The sequence below is a fragment of the Peromyscus eremicus genome, chromosome 9, assembly GCF_949786415.1.
Source record: "Peromyscus eremicus chromosome 9, PerEre_H2_v1, whole genome shotgun sequence".
Lineage (NCBI taxonomy): Eukaryota > Metazoa > Chordata > Mammalia > Rodentia > Cricetidae > Peromyscus > Peromyscus eremicus.
Genome location: NC_081425.1, coordinates 104,136,943 through 104,151,742, shown reverse-complemented (window position 1 = coordinate 104,151,742; position 14,800 = coordinate 104,136,943). Strand labels below are relative to the sequence as shown.

Below are 14,800 nucleotides of genomic sequence, written 5' to 3'. Positions count from 1 at the left end.
TGGTGGTGGTGGTGGTGGTGGTGGTGGTGGTGGTGAACGCTGAAAGATCAGAGAGACAGAACCAGCCACAGCTACTTCACCTCACCAATTCCTCAGCTGATCCTATTTTATCAAACTGGAAGCCTCTGAGTCCTCACCCAGAATGAATCTCAGCTGAACTGCTGTTAAAAGCCTAAAAGCTTAACCAGCTCTAGTTCCTGGTTTTCATGCCTTATGTACCTTTCTGCTTTCTGCCATCACTTCTTGGAATTAAAGACGTGAGTCACCATACCTGGCTGTTTCCATTGTGGCTTTGAACTCACAGAGATCCGCATGGATCTCTGCCTTTCTGCTCCCAAGTGATAGGATTAAAGGTGTGAATGCCACCATTTTCTGGCCTCTATGTCTATCTAGTGGCTGTTCTGTCCTCTGACCCCAGATAAGTTTATTAAGATGCACAATATATTGGGGGCACAATATATCACCGCATTTCCCCCTTTTTGGTCTAAAATAATAAGAAAAGGGTACAGTCAAAAATTACATTAACAATGTCTAGTTCATTAACATTTGACAGATTCAGACAAAAAACTCCATTTTATATATATTAACATTGTCCAGTCCAGTAACATTTGATAAACTCAGACAAAAAATTTCATTACTTATCCTATTTAAAACAAGTAGTTCCTTTTTAAAAGTAGATTCAATAATTGACCTTTTTATCTTATATCCATATTCTCTTTTTGAGGAGAGGAGAGGAGAGGAGAAAGGACAGGAGAGGAGAGAGAAGGGAGGGATGAGAGGGGAGAGGAGGAGAGGGAGGGAGAGACAGAGAGAAAGAGAGCAAATTTTTAATTTTTTTGTGAAATGACTGCTTATGCAATCTATTTTTATGAGAGTATTAAAATTACCTTGAAAGTATGTCTTTTAGATTTTAAAACCAGCAGTTTGTTGCTGACTGAAATTTTTTTCATAGAAAATAAGAAAAATATCGAATCCCCACAAATAATAATAATAAAGTTTCAGAATTTCCCCTTAGCACTTAAGTTTTCTCACACACACATACACACACACATACATACAAATTGTATAAGAATAGGACTATTTATGCATTTTAACATTCACTATTTTTATCACCTTTCTTAGTACCCCATGTTAGTTTGAAATTACTTCTAGACATTAAAGTATTTCAACTGTCACTATTTTAATATGCATCTAAACAAGTATCCATATTCTTCTTTGACATATTTAAAAATCCAAACAATGTTAAAATTCCTCGTGATTACATTAATATATTGCATATTTAAAGCCGGGCAGTGGTGGCGCACGCCTTTAATCCCAGCACTCGGGAGGCAGAGCCAGGCGGATCTCTGTGAGTTCGAGGCCAGCCTGGGCTACCAAGTGAGTTCCAGGAAAGGCGCAAAGCTACACAGAGAAACCCTGTCTCAAAAAACCAAAATATATATATATATATATATATATATATATATATTTTGCATATTTAATATTCTAAGCCAAGATCCAAATAATTAATATCTAGTTTATGGGTCTCTTAAATCTCTGAATGTAATCTTTTCATATTTCATGAATGTTTCCCTTTTCATATTTTCTCATTTTAATTCATTAATAAAGGTTTTTTTTTTTTTTTTTTTTTGGTTTTTCCAGACAGGGTTTCTCTGTGTAGTTTTGCGCCTTTCCTGGAACTCGCTTTGGAGACCAGGCTGGCCTCGAACTCACAGAGATCCGCCTGGCTCTGCCTCCCGAGTGCTGGGATTAAAGGCGTGCGCCACCACCGCCCGGCTCATTAATAAAGTTTTAAGTTTTATAAAATGACTGCTTATATAATCTGTATAAATTTGTTTGTTCTGTGTAAATTTCCCACATCTTAAATTTTGCTCATTGTGCTCCTTTAGTTTCATTTAATATGTAGCAAGTCCCTTTCTGCTTAGTTTCCGTTACCTGATATTTAAATCAGAATATGATCATATTTGAGTTAGATTTGTTGACAGAAACAATGATTAATATGTAGCATTGTATTTAAGTCAGGAGGTATATATTTGGTTTGTCTGTCTTAAGCTTGTTCAATTAGTGCCAATTTAATGACTTCCTCTATAAGCTCTTTATTTGATGGTTTTGAATAGTCATTGTTATTTGTGACCCTCTTTTATATTAAATCATACAGGATTGGGTACCAGTACAGCTAAAGAAGCAAAGGAATATTTTGCTGATATGGAAAGGCATCGTATTTTGTTTAGATATGCTGGCCCTGAAGATGATGCTGCCATTACCTTGGTAAGTGTGCTGCTAATAAAAGATAATTTTCTTTAGCTACTCTCTGCCTGTTGTATGTTTCCTTCCAGAGCTGGTTTTGTGTGGTGAGTCTGTCTTCAAAGTATAGTACCTAAAGTTGTAAAATTTATGTATTTTTTCTTCTTTGCTTTATTATTTCTTTAATAGAAAGACACAGCTCAAATAGAATTTTGATTAAAAATTAGGAAAAGTGCCAGGCGGCGGTGGCGCACGCCTTTAATCCCAGCATTCGGGAGGCAGAGCCAGGTGGATCTTTGTGAGTTTGAGGCCAGCCTGGTCTGCAGAGTGAGATCTGGGACAGGTACCAAAACTACACAGAGAAACCCTGTCTCAAAACACAAAACAAAACAAACAAACAAACAAACAAACAAAAAACACCAAAAAACCCCCAAAATTTAGGAAAAGCACTTTAGTTTTCCAGAATTAATTACTTACCATTTATAAATTCAAGTTTTATAATGAAATTAATTTTAATGTGTGACATTATTACTTGGACTTCTTCAGGCGTTTAGTAAGAAGAAGATTGATGACAGAAAAGAATGGTTAACCAACTTTATGGAGGATCGGCGACAGCGTAGGTTACATGGCCTACCAGAGGTTAGTCGTGATGTGATCTGGGGGAGGAGCTGAGGCTGAGACTTGTGCAGGAAGAGTGACAGTTTTGCTATGTGACTTTTCTCCTAGCAATTTTTATATGGTACGGCAACAAAGCATTTGACGTACAATGATTTCATCAACAAGGAATTAATTCTCTTCTCAAATTCAGACAATGAGAGATCTATACCGTCTCTTGTGGATGGTGAGTAATCTGTGTAAAAGTCCTTCTCATCTTACAAGCTCTGTATGTTTTAATTTCATGTGGTTTAGCCCTCCTACAGTCCATTTTCAGTTCTTACTTAAAAATACCAAAGTCTGGTCCATTTAAAATTCTTACTTGAAATCTTACAAAACATGAAGATTCGATTCAAAAGAGCTTAAAATTTCTGTGTAGATAAGTTGTGAGAGAGTTGAAGTTTTTACTATTCCTTTGAGTTTTTCAGGAAAATTAAGGTCAATATTTAAAGCTCCCTTTTTAAAAAAGTAATTTCTAAAACTGAAGTTTCCAAAATTAAGTAAAATGGAATTTTATCTAAAAAATTGTCAGAGAATAAGTTTTTTAAATGCCTTTATATCTCATTAACAAAATCTAATTATTTAACGTAATTTAGCTTAAAATTTGGAAACTTTGCATTAGAACTGATCTTTCTATTTGGAAAGCCCCAGCCCCAGTTACGTAAGTCATAGCAAATTTGTTCACCCTTGTGTTGCTTGGGTTTTCATTTAATAGCAGTTTTGTCCATCCACCATGTCTAGCCTGAGACTGTCTCCCTTCTATGAAGTATTCCTTCAGTCTAAATTCGCATCAGATGCCTGAACTTCTATGCCACTTCTTATGTTCCTCTTATTATCTGTGCTAATTTTGTTTCCTCAGTTACATCATGACATTTTCAAAGAAATAGCCGTATTTCTTCTTCTTAGGTCTTCCATGCTCTGGTCTCATAATGATAGTCAGCATATGTGGATAAGATTATTGCTGTGTTCATTGGTCTCAAGCAAGAAGAGAGAAGCACATAATCTCACATAATCTTATGACTGAGGTTACTAGAAAGGTTATTACTTCATTTACTTTCAGAACACTGAGACTGGTTTAGTAATTTGTTCATTCACATGGTATGAATATCCAGATTACCAAGATTCTAAAGTCTATGTTCTTAACCATTACAGTAAACATTTGTAAGAGTTTTCCTGATTGTGGATGTGCTAATAGAAATCATCAAGCTGTGTGTCTGCTAATACTTATGTTATAGCTGGCATTGGGTCACATGAAATTGTCTCTTGTGGAAGAAGTATGATACCTCTGGAAAGTTCTTTAAGTCCAGAAGGTCTTTAATTGGTACTCTTTTGGAATTGTAAATGTCATTTTTTTTTCTCCCAAACATGTAATGTTGACACTAAAAGAGCTGATATTATGAGATATTTTATTTATAACATATAAAAATGACAGAAAAGAGTAGTTAACAAACTTTGTGGAAGGTTGGCAACAGTGTGGATTACATGGCCTACCAGAGGTTAGTCATGAAGGTGATCTGGGGAAAGAAGGTGAGGCTGAGATTCATGCAGTAATGACAAAATTTTAAAAGTAGTTTTAAAGTATTTTAAATGGAGGGTTGCTCTTTTTAAAAATAGGCTTCAAACCAGGCCAACGAAAAGTTTTGTTTACCTGTTTCAAGAGGAATGATAAACGTGAAGTAAAAGTCGCCCAGCTGGCTGGATCTGTTGCTGAAATGTCTGCTTATCATCATGGCGAAGTAAGCATTATGAGTGGAGTCAACTGAGAACAGTAATTATTGGCATACTAAATGATAATTATTTATAATAGAGTAGTTTTCTTTTTATGAGGTCTTTGAAAATGCAATAGAATTGAGAGTTTAGATTTTAATACAAATTGAGGCATAGTTCCAAAAACCTTAGACTATTAATCGTATATTTTTGTCTTTTCCCATTCTGTAGCAAGCATTGATGATGACTATTGTGAATTTGGCTCAGAATTTTGTGGGCAGTAACAACATTAACTTGCTTCAGCCCATTGGTCAGTTTGGAACTCGGCTTCATGGTGGCAAAGATGCTGCAAGCCCTCGTTATATTTTCACAATGTTAAGGTAAACCATTTGCTAACTTCCTGACATAAAGTTCAATTTGAAGTTTGTTATAGCAAGTAAGAGTTTAGTAGAATTAAAGCAGTGGAGAGAGAATTAGTTATTTTACTGAGGGTGAGTACTCTGAGTTATTTGATTACAAAGAAAATGAAGTCTTTCGGCCTTTTTATGCATTCTTGGTAAAATCAGTCCTAATAAATATACACTTTTTTTTTCTGCACTTAATTTTATTTTTTAAACTAAAAATGGGTTAAGTATTTTATTCAGAATAATTGGAACTTCTTACATATTTATTTAACAACATAAAAGAATTTAAGAAAGTAAGTAAGTAAAAAAGGACTCTGATACTGGCTTGTGTTTGGGAAAAATATGACTTTTGTACTAATGTTAGGTGAATTTTATTATAATATATGGTAAAAATTGTTAAAAATATATTCTTTCCAGAGGGTTTTCTTAAAATGTCAAGTCTTTATGAAGTTTCATTTCTCAGAGCAATATTCTCCTATTTCCTTTTGTTAGCTCTCTGGCAAGACTGCTTTTTCCAGCTGTGGATGATAACTTGCTTAAGTTCCTTTATGATGATAATCAGCGTGTAGAGCCCGAGTGGTATATCCCCATAATCCCTATGGTTTTGATTAATGGTGCTGAGGGCATTGGGACTGGATGGGCTTGTAAACTGCCCAACTATGATGCTAGAGAAATTGTGAACAATGTCAGACGGATGCTAGAAGGTTTGGACCCTCATCCCATGGTAAGTTTTTATGGCTTATGTTGTTGACTTCTTTTCATTTTAGAGCTATTGTAGACGGATCCTATTAGGATATAAACTTGTATTTTCTTACATGAAAGATATAAATGAATGAGTCTGAAAATAAGTTTTATAGAGAGAAACTGTTTATTGAAAATTTAAAATACCTTGTACTTCAGACTTCAAAATCTCTGAACTATAGAGAATGGTGTTCTCGTTACACTCGTATTTAGCTTTGTTTTTGTCCTTAAAGTATTAAGCCATGAAAAATTTCCTTATAATGACATATGATATATACACATATGTATATTGCAGAAGAGGGCATTGAGTGCTTTCCCCTTGTACTGTCTTACTGCTTTGAGAACAAGTGTCTCACTGAACTGGAAGCTGGCCATTTCAATTAGGCTGGCTAGCCAGTGAGCTCCTGATATCTACCTCTTTCTGCCTCCCCAGGCTTGGGTTACTGGTATATGCAGCCGTGCCTTGCTTTTTATGTGGGTACTGGGGATTTGAACTTAGATCCTGTATGCACCCACAGCAAACATTCTTACTAAGTTCCCAAGTTCCAAATTACTTTCTATGATAGTATTTTATTTAAACTGTTTTAGATGCATTCAAGAATGATGAGCTAGTGTATTTAATTAGTATATGCTTCTTATGTACCTAGTATCACGTGGCCCTGTGTTAAGAGGTGAGTTAAAGAGCTAGGGTCTTTGTCTTTAGATATTCAATATTCACAAAATGTCCCCTGCTATATGTTGAGTTTCTTAGTGATAGCAACAAGTACGGATTTTGGAAGAGGAAATAACCTCTTCTAATGGTGAGTGTGTGTCAGAGCTAGTAGATAGTCCTTTTTTTGGTTATCATAATGAAATGCCCAAGACAAACTACTTTTTTGAGGGAAAGGAGCTTATTTTACTTCATAATTCTAGAGTTTCAGGGCCTAAAGGCCTCATCTAGTGATGGCTTTTGTGTTAGCAGAGTCCTCTAGCAGTACAAGGCTTCATATGGTGAGAAACAAGGTGTGTGTGCATGTGTGTGTGCGTGTGTGTGTGTGTGTGTGTGTGTGTGTGTGTGCATGTACATATGTACAACTGTCTTTCTGACCTCACTTTCCTTCTTGCATAGTTATTAGGATTCAGTACTACTAAGATTCATTCATGGGGCTCCACTCTGATGACCTTGCCTAATCCTAACCATTTCTTCAAAAGCCTTACTTTTAAAAACCACAATCAGATTTCTTACAATGGTAATTATGTTTTCACATGATACCTTGGGAGAACATTCAAACTATTTAAATGATAGCAGATAGAATAAACATTCAAAATCTCCAAACAGAGCATGGGAGAAAAGTAGTAGTTCTGTAAGGAAAAATCATTAGATAAAAATTAGAAAGTTCAATTGGATCCAAACTACAAGCCATTCAGTGTGAAGCAAAAGGAGTTTGAATTTAAAGGATATTAAGCTAATATCCTTGAGAAGGAATTTGGGAGCAATTTGGGAGCAAATACTGCCATATAAGTAGAGCATGTACTAAGGGATGTTTAGAGGTAGTACTGGCACACAAGAACAAAGTCAAACTCAAGTTATTTCCATCTCCCCTGCAGCTTCCAAACTATAAAAACTTCAAAGGCACCATCCAGGAGCTTGGTCAGAACCAGTATGCTGTCAGTGGTGAGATATTTGTGGTGGATAGAAACACAGTAGAGATTACAGAACTTCCAGTTAGAACTTGGACACAGGTTAGTATAACCATGTGAGAAGGACGTTATTCTTTGTGGCACAAATAATCCACCTAATTGTTTATTCTGTATCTGCATAGGGTTTGATTTCATATTTATTTTTTACTCTTGTATTTGAATTTTGTGTTTTGAATTTTCAAGTTTTTAAGTGTATATAAAAAAAATAGTATATCTTACATTCTGTCAGAAGTTCTCAACCTATGGGTCATGACCCCTTTGAGGGTCAAGCTATCCTTTCACAGGAGTCACTTAAGACCATGGCAAACACAGATATGTATGTTATGATTCATAACTGTCGCAAGATTACAGATATGAAGTAACAGCAAAATCATTTTATAGTTGGGGGTTACTACAGCATAAAGAACTATATTAAAGGGTCTCAGCATTTGAAAGGTTGAGAACCACTGACTTAGGTGGTGCTTTCTTTCAATCATTTTTCTAAAAAGAGATTGCATGTTTACATTGGTTTTAAAACAAAAGGCATGGAATGAGAAATATTATAGACCCGTATAAATATGCTCAGTAATTCAGATCAGTATTGGTTGCTTTAAATCTAAAGGGCATATATGCCACTCTACTAGGTCTAGCAAATGTCATCCTTCTTATACCCATAGACTTTATGGTGCCTTTGGGGTTTAAGTGGGTCAGAACCAGAACCATGCCCTTTTATGTCTTTCCTCACCACCAAGCATATCCTCATATATTACCTTTGTAGTGATGAACAGAAACAACAAAGATAAAAATTTCCTTTTTGCCTCCATAGGAATTGAGAATTTTAAAAAGATTGTGATTAATGAGAACATGATAGTGTGTTGTAAAAATATTTATTGTCTTTTTAAATATTTTGTAGGTGTACAAGGAGCAGGTCTTAGAGCCCATGCTTAATGGAACAGATAAAACACCAGCACTAATTTCTGATTACAAAGAATATCACACTGACACAACTGTGAAATTTGTGGTGAAAATGACGGAAGAGAAACTTGCACAAGCAGAAGCTGCTGGACTGCATAAAGTTTTCAAACTTCAAACTACTCTTACTTGCAATTCCATGGTAATACATTAGTTAATCTTTCTTAAATGGCCATGCATTGGATTATCATAATAAGAGTGATAGCTATAGGCTTGGATGCTTAAGAATCCAGGGATTGATTTCTTTCTCTGGGTACCAAACTTAGGTCTTCTACAAGAACAGTATGTGCTTTTACCCACTGAACCATCAACTGTAGCCCACTAAAAAACCTTTTAAAAATTAGTTTGTCTATCAAATTATTACTATTTTAAACTCTCCTATAATTTTGATATTTGCATTTATTAAATTCCTGCCACTAAAGGAATGTTTTATAGAAATGTTATCAATAATTTTGGTTTGTTTCAGAAGTGGGATTTAGGGGCAGGTATATATTCATATTAGAATTATTTTAAGTACTATAGATATTACATAAATTAAAATACCAGTACAAATTTATTGAATTTAAAGAAAAAAACTTTGTATTTTGTGTAGGTACTCTTTGATCATATGGGATGTCTGAAGAAGTACGAAACTGTGCAAGACATTCTGAAAGAATTCTTTGATTTACGATTAAGTTATTATGGATTACGGAAGGAATGGCTTGTAGGAATGTTGGGAGCAGAATCTACAAAACTTAATAATCAAGCCCGTTTCATTTTAGAGAAGATACAAGGGAAAATTACTATTGGTAAGGCATAGCCTTTAAAGATTTGAACATTAGTTAAAATGGAAAAAAGTCTTTTTAAAGACATTTTTATCAGTAGAATATAAGCAAATACAAATTGATCTCTTTTCTTGATCCTAATTTTATTTTTCCCTCACATAGAGAATAGGTCAAAGAAAGATTTGATTCAAATGTTAGTCCAGAGAGGTTATGAATCTGACCCAGTGAGAGCGTGGAAAGAAGCACAAGAAAAGGTAATCACTTGCAGAAAAAGATACTCAGAGAAGCTCTGAAAAGCAACTTCCAAAACAAACAAAATCCCCAAGCCCAAAAGTTTGAATTTAGAAGTGATAAAGGTGCTGAGTTGACTGTTTGGGGACTGAAAGCTTCTGCTTCCCACAGAGCAGACACTGTAGGAATTTATAGTGTATCCCCACTACAGAACACTTGGTCTCCACCAGGGCCTGTAGACATGACTCCTTGGTTGAGAAGGTAGCTCAATCTCCTCGATCTTTCCTTTAAGTCTGCCAGTCAGAGCTTGATTGGTCATGGTGGTTTCAATGAGCTACATGCATACTATCTGAGAGCCAGACTGGGAGCCCTCAAAATCATTCCATCGCCCAGTCTGTGGTGATACTGTGGCATCTGGTCACCACTTGCCTAGTCTAGTTGTGGTCGGGGCTGGGAAAATGAGAGAGAAATGTTCTTTGACACCATTGACACCAAGCATGTGCTCTGCCTGTGTTTAGATTTTTGGTCTGAAATTTAAACACTATAATTAAGTTGTCCATTTCAGATAATAAAGTAGTATTAATTCAATGAATGAAATGTTGAAACCTTAAGAGTCCCCTCAAGAATTAGTGTCTTAATATTGTGATAAAAAAGGCAATTTTAAAAGGCAGTACAACACTATGATTGAGAACAGAAATGTAGAAAAGTTTAAAAAAATGCAATGGTTAATATTTTTAGATATTGAAATAGATTTGAATATGTAAGACAGTGATGTTAGCATTATTTAAAATAGTTAAAACTGTGCGATATACTGTAAACTGATATGTTAAATTTCCCTACACTTTAGAATTCTTAACCATAATTTTTTTGTATTTTCCAACAAACTATATTGAAATACTGCTTTTGTTTACATTAAGCTCTTCTCAATTTTGAATTAAATATAATATGTTAAAGTGAGTAAAATTAGAAGTTGTGTAGTATCAAGATAATAGGCTTATATACCATTTGAATAAAGTAAGGCAGGACATGATGGACAGTTTTTACAATTATGAATGGAGGACATTTTTTCGTCTTGCTATGATTTATTGTATTACTGAACTCCAAATTATGCTTTATATCCTGCTTGGATTTTTGTGTCATTGCTGGTTTAAACTATATCTTTAAAAAGTTGCCTAATAAGCTAGTGAATTTAGTGCTCATTTAGTTTTAAATATAAGGGTGTCTTGGTTTCGGAATACCCTTCTGGTGGAAGCAGAATTCATGGGTAAAAGCTAGCTTACATTGTCACTATGAACATTTTTGCATCATTGTTGCTAAGTATAACTTGAAGGGAGTAAGGAGTTCAGGTACCAAAAGGAGAGGCTCTTACTAGAGCCTCTAGAGTGCTGGGGAAGAGAGAATATAAAACCACCACTTAGAAGACTATTCTATCATTAAACATGGAAAAGTTCAATTTTTATCGATTTCTAAAAGTGCCGGAACGTTAATAGTGAAATACATTCTTAAGAGTGCTCATTCATAATGCTTCTGGTGTTATGAAACCACACCAAATGGACTTCTGAAGTAGGAGTTTTAAGCAATATTGTTTTGTGCTCTAATACCTCGCAGTGGGCTGATAACCCAGTTAGTTGCTCCATAGCTCCACAGAAACACAGTTTCTTGAGGAATTTTTTAAAACTGTAGAGCAGTCTATAGTTCATTATCTGGCACTTACTAATCATCTTTCAACTGTTCTTTAATGGAGTTTATAGTTTTATTTGTGTCACGAAGCATCTTGATTTGCACTTTTAATTTTTATCATTTTATTTCCAAAGTGCACTCATACCCAACTTTGTAGGGATACATTATTTTATTTCAACATTTTTAATTGTAAAGCTGTTTTGTTATTAAACATTTAGCTGTTTTGTTTTTAAACATTTGTCATTTTTGTCTGAATGTCTTTAACAACTTTAATTCAATTTTATTTAATGTCTTTGTTTTTAAGCCTTTGGAGGCAATGGCACCTAAAATTACTTTTTATTGAATTCATTGTAATTTGAAACATAGTATTAGCATAAGAGGCTTCTTTACATTGCAGTTATCATGAGTAAAATCTCAGAAAATCTCTCCACCTTAAATCATCAACTTAGTCTTCAGTCAACTTATTTTCTAAGTTCTCATTTGAATAATCCCTATGGTTATAGGGATTTTTTTAAATTAAAATTCGTCCTTAGTGAGTAAATATAGCCTATTATATATACTTTTTACAGCTATTAAAACATTTTTTATAAGTGATTTATTAATGGTTTCATGTTCATTTACTGATCAGTATAAAAGTCTTGACAAAACATTTTACTTAATAATTTTAAGATACAGTGTCTTTTTAGTTTGGGACTTAGGAAAGCAATTAACTTCATCAAATTTCTGAGTTAAATAGGGATAAAATATACTATTCCTTTTGAAGATTTTATTGTATATCTTAAGAAAATCTTAAGCTTTTTTTTTTAACATAGGAAATAGGGTTTATAGGCAACCTTGATGGTAATCTTAAATAACTCCTACCACCCTAAAGGTGTAGCATTAACAGTATACCATTTAAGCCTAATATTCAATGAAGTTAAATGCTGACTTGATACTATAATAGACTTTAATATGAAGTTTGTTATTTTTTACAGGCAGCAGAAGAGGAAGACACACAAAACCAACATGATGATAGTTCCTCTGACTCAGGAACTCCTTCAGGCCCTGATTTTAATTATATTTTAAATATGTCTCTATGGTCTCTTACTAAAGAAAAAGTTGAAGAACTCATTAAGCAGAGAGATACAAAAGTATGAACTTTTGTGGGTTAAATAATTTGGAACTATTTCAGTATTATCCATATCTTTGATTTTATTTTTCCAAAACTAAGTATTTTGATTTATCCTTTCCACATTTAAAAACTATTAAATGTTAAATTGTACTACTTTCTTTTTTCTTTCTTTCTTTTCTTTTCTTTTAATTGTAGGGGCGAGAAGTTAATGATCTCAAAAGGAAATCTCCTTCAGATCTTTGGAAAGAAGATTTAGCAGCATTTGTTGAAGAACTGGATGTATGTTGAATCTCTATTAAATATATATTTCAAGCTGGGAATGGGAGTTCATTGGCCTAGCTCAATGGGAATACATTGATCTAGAATGTGCAAGACCTAAGTTCAATTCCAGTCCTGATAAATGAATAAATAACTTTAAAATGAATAAAATATATTTGGAAAAATAATTTTTTGAGATAATAATGAAAATTCTTTTTTATTTTAATTATTTCAGAATTTTTCTTTAACTCTTTATTATTGAATTTATAATCCAAGTTAAGATCAAGCTAGCTTTACTTCTATGAGGTTAAGAAAAAGCTGTTTCTAGCATGGATGAATATGAATGCTACAGATTTCAATTTAGAATAAATTAAATTCTATTGCTTTCTATTGATTTAATTTTATTACCTGACTTCTGAGTGTGCTAACTGATTTAATTTGACATTTTCCTGAAAAGAGGTAAGGCCAATTATGGGTATGATTGAATATAGGTATTTTGACTTCCTTTAGATTATAAGAAATTTCAATGTTTCTATGTTAGTGGAGTTCTAATTTAAAAGGTAAAAGTAGAGAGAAGATTTAAAATGTAAACCTTTCTAAAATTGCCTTTTAAAGAACTAGAATTAAATTAATGGCAGCAGAGTGAACATCTGATTACCAAAGGCTGACAGCCACTATTCTAGCATGGTGCTACGTTTTCAGTTACTTCACTGTTTCAGTTTATTTATTATTTCATCATTTACTTTTCCTACCCATGGCTCCTGTTACAATTAGAGTGTGTAGTAACAAATGTATTATAATCCTTGCCTGCTGGGATTTTTGAAGTGTTTTAGTGCTGTTGTTTCAGGTTCCTTCTGTGGTCTTTTAAGTACCATAGTGTACATTGACTTAATTCATTAATTAGATTTTCTTTTTAACTAGAGGCATATTTTCTTTCTGCTGGCTTATATGTTAAGAAAATACTAATGCGTTATGGCTATGCTCAGTGGTACAGCACTTGGCCTAGCATGAGTGAGACCCTAGCTAGGTTCCATCATATCACCATCACCACACATACAAAACATTATTTTCCATAAAAGTGAACAAACATACATAGAAAAGAAAACTATTGTGTCTGATTACTATTGTTATAATTCTAATACTGCTTTAAATTTGATTGCTGGCTAGGAAAGTGAAACATGCCCATTTTGTGCTTACTTCGGTAGTACAGATCTAGAGCTAAAAGTTATCATTCAAAGCAATTTCAGGCCCCCCCCCCCCAGTGTTGCTTTTTGCTTTTAATTTGTCGTTTTATTATTTGGTAATTAGCAATATTCAAACAAATTAAATTCTAGATATGGGGACTTGGAGACATGGCTCAGCAACTGAGAGTCCTTGCTGCTCTTTCAGAGGGTCCCATTTCAGGTCTACAGCTCATGTTAGACAGTTCTCAGATACCCCCTGGCCTCCATAGGCACCTGTAGTTTTATTTTATGTGTCTTGAGCGTTTTGTCTGCATGTGTGTATATATACCATATGCATGCACCATGGAGTTCAGAAGAGGGTATCAGATCCCCTGGAACTGGAGTTATGGATGGTTATGAACCACGTTATGGATGATGGGAATTGAACCTGGGTCCTCTGCAAGAGCAACACGTGTTCTTCACCATTGAGCATCTCTCTAGCCCCAAGATACAGTATTTTTTCATAACTAAGAACATTTAGACTTAAATTTCATGACTCTGCATTCTTTAAAGTCTGTGATACCATTGATTGTACATACTTGTATGCTGGTACTGCATTGCATGTAACTCTCAAATGAAAGAGGTTATCCTTACATAAGGATTCAGAGCCTAGAGAAGTGGAAGGACTTGCTTAGAGAGGAGTTCTACTGGTGTGATTAAAAACAGTTAGTCATCTCAGCCAAGCCTTTTTCATCATCCCCGAAACAGATATGATAGGAGTTTATAAAGCCTGCCACATGGCAGGTGCCCTTGACAATTGTCTGGTGCTTATTAAGAATATATAGCTAGTAAGTAGATGTATCAACATTAGATTCCAGTGTGTTTGATTTCAAAAACCTATCATATCTGTAAACTTTTATTAAACAAAATCTATATAAATGTCTTTCAAGAGATGTCACTCTCCTTTGCATCTTTCCAAACATGTTAATTATTAGAAAGAATCATTTTCTAGAGTTAGAGTCTGTCACATTAATTGTGGTTGTATAATCATTTATTTTGATAACAAACCCCATAAGTTCAATGTATTGGGATTTTTTTTACTTTCTTAATTAGATCATTATTATGATTAAAGCAATGGAAAAGAATAGCTTCACACTGTAAATTTTTTTTAGATTTATTTGTTTTTACTTTACTGGGCATCTGGGTGTTTTT

General features: G+C 34.1%; 1 protein-coding gene across 1 annotated transcript in view; it reads left to right on the top strand.

The window, feature by feature from the left end:
* The window catches only part of Top2b (DNA topoisomerase II beta), a 63,756-nt gene that overhangs the window by 35,367 nt on the left and 13,589 nt on the right, over positions 1-14,800 (top strand). Inside the window, exons 16-27 of the mRNA XM_059274179.1 lie at positions 2,159-2,268; positions 2,791-2,883; positions 2,971-3,085; positions 4,513-4,634; positions 4,837-4,985; positions 5,502-5,733; positions 7,338-7,472; positions 8,323-8,523; positions 8,974-9,169; positions 9,308-9,399; positions 12,031-12,186; positions 12,363-12,446. Of these exons, the coding sequence (XP_059130162.1) occupies positions 2,159-2,268; positions 2,791-2,883; positions 2,971-3,085; positions 4,513-4,634; positions 4,837-4,985; positions 5,502-5,733; positions 7,338-7,472; positions 8,323-8,523; positions 8,974-9,169; positions 9,308-9,399; positions 12,031-12,186; positions 12,363-12,446 (1,685 nt within the window). The remainder of the gene's footprint in view (positions 1-2,158; positions 2,269-2,790; positions 2,884-2,970; positions 3,086-4,512; positions 4,635-4,836; positions 4,986-5,501; positions 5,734-7,337; positions 7,473-8,322; positions 8,524-8,973; positions 9,170-9,307; positions 9,400-12,030; positions 12,187-12,362; positions 12,447-14,800) is intronic.